Source organism: Polypterus senegalus, chromosome 4, assembly GCF_016835505.1.
Source record: "Polypterus senegalus isolate Bchr_013 chromosome 4, ASM1683550v1, whole genome shotgun sequence".
Lineage (NCBI taxonomy): Eukaryota > Metazoa > Chordata > Cladistia > Polypteriformes > Polypteridae > Polypterus > Polypterus senegalus.
In genome coordinates this window covers 245,560,792-245,579,397 of record NC_053157.1, presented here as the reverse complement: position 1 = coordinate 245,579,397, position 18,606 = coordinate 245,560,792, and the positions used below count along the sequence as shown (strand labels likewise).

Sequence of the window (18,606 nt, the reverse complement as noted above, 5' to 3'; positions counted from 1 at the left end):
CAGGCATAGAGCAGAGCCAGCCCCTCTATGCATCAATGGTGACCTGCTGGAGAGAGTCACCTTTTTAGGAACTTACATTTCAAAGGACTTCAAACACTCTTGGGGTGGTCAAAAAGTCCCAGAAATGATTGCATTTCCTCAGACTTCTCCAGAAAGTGGAAATGAAGGAGAAACTGCTCCTGACCTTCTATCACTCGACTATTGAGAGTGTGTTAGCATACTGTATTTCAACATGGCAGCAGGTAGGAAGGCTCTGCAGAGGATAAAGTCTACAGCAGAGAAAGTCATTGGTTGATCTCTGCCATCCCTGGAAGACATCGCCCGTGCCCAATGCATCTGCAGAGCCAGGAAATCATTCAAGATCCTCCTCATCCTGTCCAATCACACGTCACACTGCTGCCCACCGGCAGGCAGTCCAAGAGCATAAAAAGGGAAACAGAAAGATTTACAGATGATTTCTATGCTTGGATCATCAGAATTTTAAATTTTAAGAACTCATAGAATTGTTACAATTTTTTTTTTTACAATACGTATGGTGATTACTTTAGTAAATAATAATTTCCGGTCCCTTATTAATTTATGGATTTTATTTATTTATCATAGGATGTGTGCTTTTTATATTACTTATTTGTTGTTATTTGATGCACTTGCACTGTTTACAGTTGCAGCTTTTCCAATTTCCTTGTACTGCCACAATGACAATAAAGGTTTCCATCCTTCCTAAAGTGAAACGCTCATGTCCTGGAGTGTAAAATCGTCATATTTTGAAATTACAGACTGTTTATTTTAAATTTTAATTTTGCTCACAATAAGCAGGAAGACCGACAATAATTTAAGAGGCAGGTCACGTTGACAGTATTTCTTACTTCTTCATTCTTGACACCAGTAATTTATTTCTTTAATGTATTTGTCAGTCAGTTAAACAGTGTGGATGGCAAAGGATCAAAAGCTGTTTAAAGCTTGGAAATGGAAAACAGTAGGAATGCAGTGTGGAAGAAGCTCATCTGAAGTCCTAGGCAGGGAGGGGGCCACATAGCAGATAGTCAGTATTAGACATCAATGACTGTGGGGATCGTCCACAATGTAAGAAGCACACTTCCGTTTAGTTACACAATTGGCACCAAACTGTGTTCATAACGTGGACTTCACAGAGTGTGTGCTACTTGGTGTCGAGAGCACATACCCCTTAACTTTCATAAAAGGGTAGTTAGGCAGTTTGTAGAAGGTAGTCAGTATTAGACTTTGATGACTGTGGGGTCTCACTTGATGTAAAGTGCCATTGGTTACAAAACAGACTTTAGAGAGTTGGTATCACTTGGTGTTCGCAGTGTTTGTCCCTTAACTTTCATAAATGACACTCCTAATGCATTCACTGACTCAGGCTGTAATCATCATTTTTAATTTTTTGATGCAAGCACCCTATGCCACCCTCGGCAAAAAGCCACCTTGGCGAATGTCCATGTTAGTCATATCTAAAACCACCATGGTATGAATGCAAAAAAAATCAAAAGCTGTTTCATTTTTTTCTGTTACTTGAGAACATAACATAGTGGCGAAGTGGTGGCGTTGTGGCTAAGGATCTACACTGGCATCCCGAAAGTTGTCGGTTCAAATCCACATCACTGCCAAAAAAGAGATGTTACTCTGCTGGGCCCTTAACCTTCAATTGCTCCAGGGGCACTGTACAATGGCTGACCCTGCGTCCTGACTCCAATGGGTATGCGAAAAGATGCATTTCACTGCATGCTGTCCTGTATAACTATGTATGTGACAAATAAATAAGGAATAATTAGGTGCGTTGAGAAGCAAAGAATTTGAACAGAGCTGTCCATCAAAAGGAGAACTAGCCAATCAAATGCATGTAATGTCACATGTCCAGGACCCCTCATATGGAAATTCTGTTTAGAGGACTGAGAAAGAAACAAAGTAGCAATGAAATAGGAACTGACGTCAGAGACTGAGACACATCAGACAGATAGAGTGAGAAAACAGAAAACACTTTTTATGAAAATCAGGGAATGCAAACTTAGGTATGACACTGATAAATTTTAAACATCACCCAGGACAACATCCATCCTTGGCAATGCTGACTTTCAGTAAGCTCTTCTAAGGCTGTATCCAGACTTTTGCTATTTAATTTTCTATTATGCTTTTCTTCTATTGGTATTATTATCCACCTTAATAAAAGGACAAGTGTCTGTGAGCCTGGGTGTCCATCCAGTAGCCATGTTGCTATGGTGACACATGAAAAGTATTTGTAGTAATAAAATGCATTGCATTGATCATTCTAACAGATAGCACATCAAAAACATTTATATGGCTTTTACAAATCCCATACTAAATGGCTTATAACAGAGATGTGCATTGTATTTGTCATTCCAACGTTCCCTGCATTCTATTACTACAAATGTTTGTAATGAGCCATCTGTTGGAATGGAAAATATAATGCATTGTATTAGAGAATGAATTACAAAATACACTATAATAGTTGGTGCAATGAAAATGGTAACTGAGGTCTACATCGATCATTTATATTTCAGCCCAGCTTAGATGGGTAACACAGCTAGTACTTTAGTAAATGACACATTGATTTGACATTTTTATACTTTGTTTTATTTCTTGAGTGAATGAAGTAAATATTAGGGTACTAGATGTGGAAAATTGCTGCTTTTCTGCCCAGGGTTTTATCAACGCTGAGTTGATGTACCTCAATAATTCTTTACATTTTTATTGTGCTTTTCTCACTTCTCAAAGCTCTTTAGTGAGTGAGAAGCCACTTCAAGCACCACTAATATGCAGCAACCACATGGATGATAAGATGGCAGCCATTATTGCGTCAGTATGCTCACCACACATGAGCTATTGGGTGGTAAAGTGGTGGTTTTGGGACCAACATTCAGACCACAGGGTAAGTGCCCTCTGCTTCCTTACCAATTCTTCTTCCAGCAGACACCCAAGCTATTCCAAAATCTCCCTTCCAAGTACTGGCTGTACACGACCCTGCTTAGCTTCAGGTTTATGACCTCTTCTGAAGTGCTGATGGTATGTCTGCTGGCTATAGAAGAGCAAGTGCAGCAGACGTAAGACCCCATTAGTTTCTAAGTAGCATATATAAGTCTTCATGTGTCTCAGAGACATCTGTACATTTGTTAGTGCTGGTAACAGCGAGTCCAAGTGAGGGACACTGAGAAGTGACAGGCTGGAGGGGTCACTCTTATGTACTTATGTCAAAGGAATCTGATGTGGGATACAACAGAGTGACCGGCAGTAGGGAATCATCCTCGGCATCATCATCTTTATCAAGCCGTGTGCATTGCCGCACTTACTGCCAACACGATGAAACACCGCCATTGTTCTTTGTGTTTGGCAGCTTGTTAGAACATTAGAACACTCTAGACGAGAACAGGCCATTCAGCCCAACAAAGATCGCCAGTCCTATCCACTTGTTTCCTCCAAGAAAACATCAAGTCGAGTTTTGAAAGTCCCTAACGTCTTACTGTCTACCACACTACTTGGTAGCTTATTCCAAGTGTCTATCGTTCTTTGTGTAAAGAAAAACTTCCTAATGTTTGTGCGAAATTTACCCTTAACAAGTTTCCAACTGTGTCCCTCAGTTCTTGATGAAAATCATTTTAAAATACAAGTCCCGATCCACTGTACTAATTCCCTTCATAATTTTAAAAACTTCAATCATGTCACCTCTTAATCTTTTTTGCTTAAACTGTAAAGGCTCAGCTCTTTTAATCTTTCCTCATAATTCAACCCCTGTAGACCTGGAATCAGCCTAGTCGCTCTTCTCTGGACCTTTTCTAGTGCTGCTATGTCCTTTTTGTAGCCTGGAGACCAAAACTGCACACAGTACTCAAGATGAGGCCTCACCAGTGCATTATAAAGGTTGAGCATAACCTCCTTGGACTTGTACTCCACAGATCGTGCTATATAACCTAACATTCTGTTAGCCTTCTTAATGGCTTCTGAACACTGTTTGGAAGTTGATAGCTTGAGTCCACTATGACTACTAAATCCTTCTCATAAGGTGTACTCTCGATTTTCGACCGCCCATTGTGTATTCAAACCTAATATTTTTACTTCCTATGTGTAATACTTTACATTTACTGACATTAAATTTCATCTGCCACAAATCTGCCCAAGCCTGTATGCTATCCAAGTCCTTCTGTAATGATATAACGGATTCCAAATTATCTGCTAATCCACCTATCTTGGTATCATCTGCAAACTTAACCAGCTTGTTACTTATATTCCTATCTAAATCATTTATATATATTAAAAATAGCAGCGGCCCTAGCACTGACCCCTGTGGAACACCACTCTTAACATCGCCAGTTCTGATGAGGTTCCTCGCACCATCACCCTCTGCTTCCTGTGTCTGAGCCAATTCTGCACCCATCTAAAAACATCACCCTGAATTCCCACTTCTTTTAACTTGATGCCCAACCTCTCATGTGGCACCTTATCAAATGCTTTCTGAAAGTCCAGATAAATAATATCATAAGCTCCACTTTGATCGTATCCTTTTGTTGCCTCCTCATAGAATTCCAACATGTTAGTAAAACACGACCTCCCTCTTCTGAACCCATGCTGACTGTTCAGAATAACTCCTGTCCTTGTCATGTGTTGCTCAATCTTATCCTTAATAATTCCTTCCATTAATTTTCCTGTGATGCTTGTTAAGCTTACTGGCCTATAGTTGCTTGGATCTGCCCTGTCACCCTTTTTATATAATGGGATGATATTTGCCATTTTCCAGTCCTTTGGAATCTCTCCAGTGCACAGTGACTTCCTAAAAATATGTGTCAAGGGTTTATATATGTACTCACTAGCCTCCTTAAGAACACGAGGATAAATATTATCTGGGCCTGGTGATTTGTTTGATTTCATCTTATTTAATCTGAGCAGCACTTCTCCCTCTACAATTTCCAAATCCCTCAGTACCTCCTTAGTAGTTGTTTACCTCTGGCAGGTTATCCACTTGCTCACTTGTAAACACCTCAGAAAAATGTAAGTTTAGGGCATCTGCTATTTCATTGTCTGTATCTTTTAATTCCCTTTACTATTCCTGATGAACTTGACCTCCTCCTTAACTGTTCTTTTACTACTAAAATACTGAAAGAATCTCTTGGGGTCTTCTTTCCTTATCTGCTATATTCCTCTCCAACTGTCTTTTAGCCTCTCTGATATCCTTCTTAATGGTTGCCCTCATGTTCTCATACGCTACGGTTCTCTTTGCAGTCATTAGTCTTATATGCCTTATACAGCAGTTTTTCCTTTGCAACTTCTTTTTAAATCTTTATTAATCCATCGTGGAGTTTTTTAGTTTCCTATTACTTCCAAATTTAGGTATGTATCTGTCCTGCATTACATGTAAAACATTTTAAACCTGTTCCACTGCTCCTCGACTGTCTCCACATTTAAAAGCTTATCCCAGTCTATCCTACTTAGACTTTGTCGCATCTGCTCAAAATTAGCCCTACTAAAGTTCAACTTAACAATTTTAGTCTTTGCATCTGTACTCTTACAAAATACTGAGAATTGTATTACATTATGGTCACTTGACCCTAGTGGTTCAATCACCTCTACACCCTCAATTCTATCCTGATTATTACAGAATACTAAATCCAGACAGGCTTCACCCCTTGTTGGTGCTTTAACATGCTGTGTTAAAAACAGTCGCTGATTACTTCTAAAACTCCTGCTCTTGTGCTCCTCCATCTGTAAGGTTATCCCAGTTAATATTTGGATAATTAAAGTCCCCATGACTATAATATCCCCTGTAAACTTGCCTTTTGATATTACTAAAAAGATGTGTGTTGAAATTACTGTCTGAATTGGGTGGTCTATAACACACTCCTAAAATGAGACCTTTTCCCTAATATTTTCCAGGCGAAGCCACATGTCCTCACTAAGATGGGGCTCATCATCCAACTGAAGATGACTTACATTTAATTCCTGTTTGGCATAAACAGCAACCCCACCTCCTTTTCTGTTCTGTCTATCCTTCCTAAAAATGTGTATCCCTCTATGTTACACTCATCCCCATCTTTGTTATTTAGCCAGGTTTCCGTTATTGCTATAATATCATAATTGTGCTCTGCTACATACAACTCCAACTCACTTACCTTATTTTTGATACTTCTAGCATTAAGGCAAGCTATTTTTAATGTGTTAATCCTTCTATCTTTACGTGTTTGCTTAAAATTTACATTACTATGCATTTTTATTTCTACACCATTGTTTGTTCTTCCATGTATAGATCTAAATCTGGCCTGTCCTAAACTCCCTGCACTCCCAATCCTCGACTAGCCTACACATATGCCTCCCCAATACATTGCTGCCCCTCGGTTCAGATGTAACCCGTCACGCGGAACAGGTCCCATCTGTTCCAAAAGGAGTCCCAATGCCCCATAAACCTATACCCTTCTACCCTGCACCAAGATTTGAGCCACGCGTTAAGCCTTCTAATCTCCTCAATCTTACCTGGACTGGCGTGGCACAGGCAGAACTTCGGAGAAGACTACCTTGTCAGTTCTGCTCCTCAGCTTGGTACCTAACTCTTTGAATTTGGATCGCAGAACTGACAGACTACCCTTATGTATGTCATTTGTTCCAACGTGGACAATGACAACTGGATCCACCCCGCTCTGGCCAAGAGCCTATCCACCCTTCCAGGAGGTCTCCCACCTGTGCTCCCGGAAGGCAACACACCGTCGAGACTCTCTCTCTCTGGAGCACACCTGCGCTTCAATCCCCCTAATGATTGAGTCCCCAACTATCACTACCTCTCTCTTTTTGGGAACTGGTTTTGAGGTGGCCCGTTGGGGCTCCTCAACCCTGCCTACCACCTCAGAATTATCAGAGTCACCGTCCAGCTCCGCTAGGACATGATAATGGTTAGACACTTCTAATTCTGGGGTTGATGCACCCTTTACCTTACGCCTTGTGACCGTGACCCACCTATTCCTACCTGTCTGGTCTGGAATCTCCTCCTGCGCCACCTTAGGGGTGCACACTATCTCTCTAAAGGACACCTGGGCCAAGTCCGCCAATTCTCTATTACAACGCAGGTCAGCCAACTCCTCCTCCAGTTCAGCGACCCTGAGCTCGAGGTGCTGGATCAGCTGGCATCTCTTGCAGATGTAGCCCTCATAGACAACTGGCTCTTCCAAACCATCATCTAAAAAGTCCAACATCCAACAGGACTTGCATTGCACTGGCCTCATTATTAAAATTTGATTTGGGATTACTAAGCTGCCTTAACTATATTTTTTTTTTCTTAAAATTAAATTTCTTCTTCTTTCAGCTGCTCCATAACTTAAATGGTAACACTAAGATCTGCTACAGATATTTTACACCTTTTCCCCTTAAGCTCCTGTACTGTTCTCCCTCTCAGCTGCCTGCTGTTTGCCTTTCTATGAGGTTAACTTTACTTTTGTCTGTCTCTTCTAACTTTGCTCTCTTCTTACTTATAAGCTCTTCACTCGCACTGTTTGTATTCCCCCGTATTAATGAACCAATACGCTGTCGCCCACTTAACTGTTCTGCCTCTGGACCGCTAAGGACTGTTTAATCTAAAATAAACAAATAAATAAAACTTTACTACCTTATTTGCTCCTACTGCTCCTTGTGCCTGATGGTGTCTTAACGCAGGCCGCTTACCTCGCACTACTGAGTTTCCACCTTTTACTGCTTTGAAGTCAGCCGCGGCCTTTTTTTCTTTTCCTTTAAACTAAGGAATCGCTGTTACGACGACGCGGTTATTTATTTACAAATGCCGATATCAGTTACTGCTGCTTTCTACCCTGCCGCCTCGATGCTAATTCAAATACAGATAACAAGAAAAAGAACAAGTACAAGTACAAATAACTTTTCCAAGCGCACTTCCAAACACCCAGCTACTTTTGCTCTTGTGCGGGCGAAAAAAAAAAACCCTTCTAAAGGGAAAAAGCTTTAAAATTCCCACACGGTTCCTTAGAGGCAACCAAAACCCAAGTTTTAAGAGCAAAGTGTATTTTTTTTATTTAAATCTCACACCACCGAACAAACCAACAACTCTCAACAGACGTGTGACAGCTCTCCAATCCAATCTCCTCTCAGCTTTTGCAGCTTAAAGTAATGGAACCGAGGAAAGCCAAAAACTCTTGTGTGACGTCATCCCTGAGGGTTTGTGGTCTGCCTGGTTTCTTCCTCCCGTGTATCATTTTGTGACTAGGATCTGTGTGTGTGTGTGTTTGTATTATCGTGGTATTTCCCTCTACTTGCCCTTTTCCCTGTTTCCTCAAGGGTAAGGGTTCTCGTCAAGTTCGTTATCGGGTTGGTCTACTGTTGCACTTTAAGATGAACACACACACACAGATAAACACACACACAGACCCTAACCACAACTGTGCTCCATGAATGACACACACACGCTGATTAACCCTTAGCACTTTAAACCACACAAGTGCTATAGGAATAACACAGCCTGTCATTCAGCACTTCAAGAGACTTACTTATTTTCGGCACGAACAACAATACGATGTTTTAGTGATATCTCAGACCTAAATATTACTTTTGGTCTACAAGAATACATTTAAACATACAAAGACTCAGCACTCTTGACTATATGCCATTCATCAGCCAAGAATACCTTCTTTATCGTATCTGTCCCTTCTGTTGAGTATAGCGCTCTTCACTCTCAGCCATATAAACCTCGCAGCACGGAAATAATGGCAAAAATCCGGCTGTCACCAGGTGCTCAAAGAAATCTAACTTATTACTTCAATCACTCTAGACATTAAGACAAAGCATTGAAAGTTAAAAGCAGCATGGTATTTATTACAAGAATAATAATAATACCACAAGAACAAAGAATACTAGAAAATAGGTACTGATAGGAAAGTCTGAATATATATAGTCTTTAGAAAAAGCTTACGAAAAGTTACAGATGACAAGGATGAATGTCCCAGGGAGGCGTTTGATTTAGCAGTCGGTGTTCATGATGCCTTTCTGACGACCAGGGCCGTCTTCGTCCATTCCTCTTCTTCTTTCTTCTTCTCCCTTTGCTTCTCTTTCTTCTCCCTTTGCTTCTCTCCTCTTCTTTCCAAACCAAGGCATATTTATTATGAATTGTCAAGCCTTGGTTTCAAAACACATGCACCTGGTTGGCTGGCTGTCCAAATGATTGATGAATTAATTCACTGTCTGTTTTCCCACACAACAAAACCTTTGATGTACTCGGAGAAATACTAGTTCTTCCTGTCCTAAGCCATAAAGCAAATTGTTGTTCCAGATGTCCATCCATCAATAGCCTAAGGTATCAACTCAGCATCCTTTCCCAGGCTATAAAACCAAATTAGCATGAAGCTATGAACAAGTGTTATAAAAGTAAGGTGTAAGGGAAGAAAACCTGCTTTAATTTGTTAATTTCATCTGTTGTCTTGTCTTGAACAAAATATAATGGAAACCAAAATGTACAGATTTTATACACCATAACACTCCACCCCTATTTTGGTCAGACAAACTAAAGATGAACTGTGAGTCTTTCAAACCCTTGGCCGTCCGGGTTGGTAGTGTGTTCCCACGCCCTTCCAGTCGCCTCCTACTGCCCAAGTACTCAGTCCCTCAAGCAGATTTGGCTCACCAAGGACATTTGAAGTACTTCACAGCTCCTACAATTAGCAGAAAAAGAAAAATTTCATCAGCAGATGCAGTTCTTACACTAGGATCCCATCAGATATACCCCAAAATTTGCCATTGTCATTTCATAATGATTCCATAAGCTGATTCTGAATCTTTGGCTAGTTGACTCTAGTAATTCCTGTGTTCTGTTACTTCTGCAGCTCTTGTCTTTATTTCTTCAAATGCCAAAGATGCTGTATGCAAGATGGAAGCTGGATTGCCTAAATCTTAAACACCTATTCTAAGTTCAAGTGGTGTGTCAATTCTAAATTAATGTCTGCCACATTACTGTGTTTCACCTAAACAATTTTAACTATTTACTCCACCCCTGGACCCTTAAACACAAGTCCATCTATCTAAGCTACAATTCTATACAAATAACAGAAATGTTTTTATAATGTCTTTGCATCTGATAACTAAATACTTGGTCTTAGGAAGGAGCACGTTTCCTCAGATGAGGCCTTCATCTCAACTATCAAATAAACCAAAGTAATTTCCCCTGCTCAATTTATTCAATCAGTAGAGAGATCCGACTGCCACCAATTCTGGCCAGAATAAATTGGGACATCCTGTATGGGGCATCAAGTGTCTTTCCATCCAACAGATCACCACTGGAAGATGCACCCAACAGGTGGACACCCTCTCCTGTTCCCTCCTTGAGCACTAAAAATATATTTGGCTTATTCCACTACTTGGTGTTCATATGAAATGCCTCCTTCAACTCTTAGTGTCCTTCTCTAATGTGATCACTTTCCCATTCAAAACTAAAAATTAACTATGACCTCCTGCATTGTACATTATATTACATTTCCATAGTGTCATATTAATTTTCTATGATAAACTTTACGGTTCTGAACTTTAATATCTTATACAATGTAGGATACCAGTTTGTCAAAAGGCCCAAAAACTTCTCTAAACTTAGTTGCTCTATTTTGTTCTAAATTTTGTTCACGCTTTCTTTACTTTGTTTTTTTTTTTGTAGCACACATTATTGGACCAATTTACTTACTAAATAATTACATTAACAAAACTGCAAATCTAAAATTCTAGTTTAGAATTCAAAGCTGAAATGTATCTAATTAATTTAGCTTTAATGTCCATTCCTTATGTTATATTCCTGGTTTTATGGTTTCCTCTGAGACATGCACTTCCCCCAGTTCCTAACTATGGTAGCCATAAAAGGCACACCAGGTGTGAGGTGGTTTGTGGCGTGGTGGTTAGCTCAGCTGTAGTTAGAGTGGGACCAGCCTGGTGGAATTACAGAACTCAAATGCCATTGCCACCCCTTCAAATGTAGCAAATGTTAAAGTGCACCCTGAGCACAACTCTTTGGAGGACCACCAGAGGAATGTTAGCTGCCTTCTTTCTTGCTGAAGCATCACTTCCACAGTCACAGATACTGTTGTGCAGCTCCCTGCAGTGCAGCTTCTTGCCTCTAAGTGACTAAGATTATAGTCTTTAGGGCATCCAGCACTCCATTTATCCCCTCTTTGTACTCACTTAGCACATTGCAAGCTTCTTTACTGCTTTTCCACCACTGGTCTTACACTCATGCCCCTTTACACCTTTCCATCACCCACAAAGCACAGAATATCTATGACACCCAACTAATGGGCCTCAAAAAAAGTGGAGGAAAATAGCCTGTCTCAAAGTGACCATTAAAACACAAGACACTATATTGACATTTAACCCACCCCAGAATGGACATCACTTTAAATCACCTAGTTTAGCCTAGTGGGCTATACACATCAATATACAGGCTACAAAAATTAAAACAAATGCAAAATAAGGCATAACCTATCTGTCTAGGCCTTTTGGACAAAGTGATTCCCTCATAGTCTTCTTGATTGTCTTGATCATTGTTCTCCCTTTGGGTCCTATGAAATCCCTACAAATGTGTCCTGTCTTGCCCTTAGAAACCAGCTTCCCTCTGCATGCAGTACATCCCATGTTATGTGCTTATGGAAGAGAACACTTAGCTTTTATCTCTCAGTGTCCAGGTGTCTTTTCCTCAGTCCAGTGCTCGACAATGGTGGTGATGATGATGCAGTCCCTCGGCCTCTTTCAACAGGATTCTGATGCTTGCTTCAGGTCCTAGTATAAAAACTTTGTCGCACACAAATTCAGTCCAAACATAAACAGTTCATTCTGGTTCTAAAAAAGTCTGTAGAAATGGATGCAAAACAGTTTTTCTGGCTTTCAGTCAAATCAAGTCTTTTGTCCTTTTTTCTAGCAGCCACTGTTTCTCATTTTCTGGATGATGTTCTTCCTAGACTATTAATCCAGACCTTGTTATCAGGTGTAATAATTAATAGTGCTGCAACTTGCCATACTTTGTCCACAACCAGAGTGAATGAAATAATATTCATTTCTAATTGAAAGAAAGAGAGGGTGCTCACATATTTTATTAAAATGTCTGCCTTCTGTCCCTGCTCCACAATAACTCCTAGAGCTCTTTACCTACCAGACAGACTTAACAAATATGTGACACCTGTCTCTCTTCCTGCTTTGATGCTCATGTAACAAAGACCCTAAAAACTACCCAGCTGTTAGTGTGAATCACAACAGGCCTTTCAGTATGTCCTTCTTACTATCAAAGCAACAGCTTTCAACTCAGCTCACTAGCTACATTTTCCCTACATGCTGAGTGCCAGAAACTGGATGGTAAGTCACTGCCTTCCATTTTCTTATTCCCCAATATGAACGTGCTGCTTGTAACACCAATCAATAATTTCAATCAAACTAACTGCTAAAATGGCCATTTCAATCCATTCACTTTTAATTCAAATACATTCAAAAGCTTTCATATACACACATTTGCTTTGCTTTCATCTTCAGTATTTCTTTCTTTAATTCACTTAGTTTTCAGTCACATTATTCAACTCATGCCCTGCAGTCTACAATGGCTACAGAGAATGCAGTTCAGTATAGAATAATGGAAAAAAACACTTAACTCTTTTCACTTTCTTTCACTTACAGTTTGGCATTGGCTGTTTTTATACTGCCACATGCCATTTTTCATACCAATTGTTGCATGTAACCATCACTAAACAAATGCACACCATATTGTCACTTACACTTTCCTTCATTACCACATACAAATAACCCTCACATTATAGCAGCTTTCCTTGTACTCTGCCTCTCCAATAGACAGTAAATTTTGTTTTCTAAGCAGCACTAATCAACATGGGCTTTGAAAGGTGTATTACCAATAACCAGCTTCATTTCTACTGCTGTTGCTGGATGTTTCACTGCCCTATAGCCTGTAACAGCTGTTCACCTTTAAAGTTATAAGGATCAATGCTACTTCAGTGTTAAATGTAAATCAAAGTTAAAAACGTGCTTTTTCCTTAAAACAAGGGTCAGTTTGTGAGATCTACACTCTCATTCCGCTTATCTCATTTGCAGGGGACCACCTTTAAAACGCTGGCCTCAGGGGGTTTTCTTTCCACCCCTCGCTGAGACCTGACAACTGCTCCTCCCCCGCTGATCTCTGTTGCTGCAAGCCGCTCGCCTCGCTATCATAAAACACCTCTGCCTGTTCAGCCTGCACAACAACCAGCATACTTGAATGACTGCCTCCTGTCTCAGTTGCAATCTGCTCTGCTATTAACTGTGCTCCGGTGTGCAGCGTAACAGCTGCGTGTCATTGTCTTTCAACAAAAGCGGCTTTTTTATCAGCAAGCAAATATGAGAGTGCAGCGATCTGTGACAAACTAATTTATCCTGCATTTATCTCCTGTTTCTCAGGGTCAAAAGACCCCGAAATCAAAGCACACACTTTAACACTGAGCGATCGTTGCTTAATCTGTGTGGCATTCTCTTTATACATTTCTAAGTGTACTGCTAGCTGCTTGCGACTTTTTGGCCATCTATTTCTCATCTGTCTTGCCTCTACAACTAACTGCTTCATAATAATTAACAATACATAACCTGTCTGACCAGCAGACAAGTGTATGTTTTCTATTTTAGCCGCCTTTGCCTCCACTTTATGCAGAGACGGCTTCTCTGCGTCTTTGACTAGCGCAACGGCCTGCGATTCTTCACTCTCTACACCCGTTGCAGTTAAAGTTGTGGCTGCTGCCTCCGTTTTTAGCGGAGAAAACACAGCTGTAACAGCTGATTCTACCGTATACCTAAAAAACTTTACAAATGCTGTTGATGCACGCTGACATGTGCCGGCTGTATGCCAGCATGCGATTACAGCATATTTGCGCCTGTGGACGATCCATCCCTGTCTTTGAAAAATGAAACCAAACACACAAAAATGCAACACATGATTACTCCGTTAACCCTGCTCTGGCGCCAAAATGTATTATCGTGGTATTTCCCTCTACTTGCCCTTTTCCCTGTTTCCTCAAGGGTAAGGGTTCTCGTCAAGTTCGTTATCGGGTTGGTCTACTGTTGCACTTTAAGATGAACACACACACACAGATAAACACACACACAGACCCTAACCACAACTGTGCTCCATGAATGACACACACACGCTGATTAACCCTTAGCACTTTAAACCACACAAGTGCTATAGGAATAACACAGCCTGTCATTCAGCACTTCAAGAGACTTACTTATTTTCGGCACGAACAACAATACGATGTTTTAGTGATATCTCAGACCTAAATATTACTTTTGGTCTACAAGAATACATTTAAACATACAAAGACTCAGCACTCTTGACTATAGGCCATTCATCAGCCAAGAATACCTTCTTTATCGTATCTGTCCCTTCTGTTGAGTATAGCGCTCTTCACTCTCAGCCATATAAACCTCGCAGCACGGAAATAATGGCAAAATCCGGCTGTCACCAGGTGCTCAAAGAAATCTAACTTATTACTTCAATCACTCTAGACATTAAGACAAAGCATTGAAAGTTAAAAGCAGCATGGTATTTATTACAAGAATAATAATAATACCACAAGAACAAAGAATACTAGAAAATAGGTACTGATAGGAAAGTCTGAATATATATAGTCTTTAGAAAAAGCTTACGAAAAGTTACAGATGACAAGGATGAATGTCCCAGGAGGCGTTTGATTTAGCAGTCGGTGTTCATGATGCCTTTCTGACGACCAGGGCCGTCTTCGTCCATTCCTCTTCTTCTTTCTTCTTCTCCCTTTGCTTCTCTTTCTTCTCCCTTTGCTTCTCTCCTCTTCTTTCCAAACCAAGGCATATTTATTATGAATTGTCAAGCCTTGGTTTCAAAACACATGCACCTGATTGGCTGGCTGTCCAAATGATTGATGAATTAATTCACTGTCTGTTTTCCCACACAACAAAACCTTTGATGTACTTGGAGAAATACTAGTTCTTCCTATCCTAAGCCATAAAGCAAATTGTTGTTCCAGATGTCCATCCATCAATAGCCTAAGGTATCAACTCAGCATCCTTTCCCAGGCTATAAAACCAAATTAGCATTAAGCTATGAACAAGTGTTATAAAAGTAAGGTGTAAGGGAAGAAAACCTGCTTTAATTTGTTAATTTCATCTGTTGTCTTGTCTTGAACAAAATATAATGGAAACCAAAATGTACAGATTTTATACACCATAACAGTGTTAATCGTAGGGTGTGAGACCTGACTGGGCCAGCCCACAGACTTGGTTAAATCACACAAATCCTGTGATAATACGACTTGTAGAACCTGTGAAGGAGCTGAGAGCGGTGAGCACCTGCTATGTGTTACGTGTCTGTCTGTCTGTTGTTTCAGTTTTTAAGTTTTCATATTTCTACAATCCTTGTGTTTATCAATTAATCATATTATTCTGTTTCTTAAAGTAGTTGGGCTTCAGTTACCTTGACAGAGTCTTACAACTCGGGTCTTTACTGAATAATCTGATAAATTACTGACATGGACAAAGAAAAAAAGAAAAATTCATTATTTGAATGGATTAACATCAGTCAGTCGATTCTCCTCATAACAACATTCACACAACTCTGATAAGCAGGAGATGAGAAATCATTATGGGATGGACAATTTGAATAATAAAGAGAACCAGCATGGCGGCATGCAAATTTGTTTCTACTGACTGATTTGTTGTGTTTTATTTTAATTTTATTTTATCTGTAAATGTCTGCTGAGCTCTGCGTCTGTCTAAAGTGGACTGCAATGTTTAATAAATAAACAAGAAATACTGACGTGAATTAAACTTTAACAGACCCCCTGTGACAGGTCATCTCTCCTGTTACTTTGTGGTCTTCACTCTCTGAGCTCCTGTCTCACATTAACTGTTCATCCTCAGTGTCTCCTCAGATGTTCTCTCTGTGAGCTCACAGCTTTCTCTTTAAATCTCCTCCTCCTCCTCACTGAGCTCAGACAAACTTTCACTTTGGTTTCTTCAGAAGTCACTTCCTTGTTTGTCTGACTGATTCTTTCTGCCTGCCTCTCCTCAGAATGATGATGGCTGAAGCCCAGCTGTTTGTATCACAGGACGAGTTCACCTGCTCGGTGTGTCTGGACACCCTGACTGACCCCGTCACCATCCTCTGTGGTCATAATTTCTGTCTGAAGTGCCTTACGGACTACTGGGATCAGAGCCAAGTCTGCAGATGTCCTCAGTGCAGACACACCTTCACGTTGAGGCCTGAACTAAAGAGAAACAATCTGCTGAATGAAGTCATCAAGAAATTTAAGAAGAGGGCACTCAATCCTCCTCCTCCTCTTCCACCTAAGAATTATGCTGGTCCTGGAGATGTGGAGTGTGACTTCTGTACTGGGAAGAAGTTCAGAGCAGTGAAGTCCTGTCTCACCTGCATGGCATCCTACTGTCCGATTCACCTGAAGCCTCACTATGAAGGAGATGCCTGGAAGGGACACAAGCTGGTTGATCCTGATAGAAATCTGAAGGAGAAACTCTGTGAGAAACATCAGAAAAGTCTGGAAATATTTTGTAAAACTGATGAGATGTGTGTCTGCATGATATGTGTGGTGACTGGACATAAAAATCATGAAATGGTAGAGCTGGGGACAGAAAGAGAAAATAAAGAGGTGAGTGGAGTTTAGTGTTTAATGGAATGTATTTGAATAACTTTGAGTTAAGGAATTTTTGGCAGCTTGTTTTCCAGAATCCACTTGTATAACAACATCACAGAGAGTTTGTTGTCTGCCCAGTTTCTTCGTCTCGTAAATTGTCGTGTGACTAGGATCTGTGTGTATGTGTCTGCTTGTTAATCGAAGGGTGCGAGAGTAGACTGGCCTACTGAACAGAGTTGGTTTAATCTCACAAATCCTGCGATAATACGACTTGTGTAACTAAGAAAATGAAGAAAACCTGCAAAGGAGCTGAGAGCGGTGAGCACCTGCTCTGCGTGACGTGACTGTCTGGTAGTCTTACAGAGATATCTGTCCATCGATTTTATAAACTGATTTTTCAAGTTCACAGAGTAGGTTCCTGGAGCCTGTTCTGGTGAGATGGTGTAAGACATGAAACAGTACATAAAGACGTGTGCACTAATTTCCCCAAGTTGAGTTTCTTTGTGCGCCAGTCTGATTTTCTTTTTAACATCTAAGGCAGTGGTGGGCCAACTACAGTCTGAAGACCGAACTGGCCACTGAAAGGGATGCGAGTGTCACATGGGCTACTCTTAGAAATATCAAACCTTCTGATACTAATAAGGTGATCTTAGCAAAGTGATGTTACAGTTGACTGGTGTAAGTTTATTAAGTCACCATGTAATGTCATTATAAACATAATTCTATACAAGGCTTTGACACAAGAATAGAGACATATACATGGCGTGTTTAGCTGGTTGTCTGCCTTTGTTTTGTTTGTCCATTTTTAAAGAATGTGAGTTTGCATTTGAGCTGATCTTGAGGTTTTCAAGAGACTCATCATTGTCACATATCATTTTATATTGTACTCCAGAATTAAGTCTAAGATTCTTACAACAAATTCAGCTGAAAAATTTGAAAAATAGTATTCCTGTATAGATGTCTTCATTTTAATTAAATAAGTAATCATACTGTAGCCGCCGAAGTATAAGGCGAAGTCGAGCACGGGCGAAATGCGTGCTAAAAGAAATCTCACAGTCCATAAGTTAGTTTTGAAAATGGTTAGTGAAAGTTAAAAGCAAAAAATCCACACAAGAATAAAAGAAAAATAGTTACACCGTAGAATAAAAGGCAAAAAAGAAGAAAAATGTATCTTGTCTAAACTTAGCTTTTCATGAAGAACTTTAGTTATTTCTGTACTTAAACATTCTTCTTCTTCTTCTTCTTTACTTAAAGATTCTTAATTTCTTATATACTTTAAGATTCTTAGCTTCTTCTTCTGTACACTTTAAGCATACGGTACAGTACTTAAATAAGCACACTTTTCTTAGAGTTGTTTCACACACTCAAAAAGCCCGTAGGTGCGGGCACGAGCACGTTCCCAGGCATGGTCACAGTTTAAAACCGTATGCCATCTATGCCTTACACATGGCAAGGCTGTCACTAACTGAAGAATAATGTTTACTCAAAGCTGTTGGAAATGACAAGAAAATACCAATAAAATTCTACTTATGGGGGTTATAGGAACCTCCCATTGATTATGCATTGTCATCTAATAAATATTCATGGATCTTGTAGAACTAGGAAAATGGCTCTTACACATCTGGCCCCTAATTGTTTATGCTTTACTGGTTCAGTTTTTTCCTCGACACTTGTAAGGTTTACTACACACCTTTTGATTTCTGGATCGTCACTAGTAAACAGGTCCACTTCATCCGGTCACTTAGGCCATTTGTTCTCTGGCTGTAGCAGTAGGTTTGGGTAGGTATCCAAGTCTTACTTTTGGTGAAGCTTTCTATTGTCAATCTTCATGATGCCTGGTCTGCAGGATTTTGTGAAGATGCAACATACCTTCATTGCGAGGCTTATGAGTGCTCTCTTATCACTGCAATTCTATTGGCAACAAAAGTTTTGTAACGTGCACTTTTATTTGCAATGTGGT

At 40.1% G+C, this 18,606-nt stretch overlaps 1 protein-coding gene across 1 annotated transcript in view; it reads left to right on the top strand.

Annotated features, from left to right (window-relative positions):
* Window positions 1–2,438: 2,438 nt before the first annotated feature.
* Window positions 2,439–18,606, top strand: part of LOC120528988 (tripartite motif-containing protein 16-like) — a 34,719-nt gene continuing 18,551 nt past the window's right edge. Inside the window, exons 1-2 of the mRNA XM_039753055.1 lie at window positions 2,439–2,908; window positions 16,067–16,661. Of these exons, the coding sequence (XP_039608989.1) occupies window positions 16,068–16,661 (594 nt within the window). The 5' untranslated portion in view covers window positions 2,439–2,908; window position 16,067. The remainder of the gene's footprint in view (window positions 2,909–16,066; window positions 16,662–18,606) is intronic.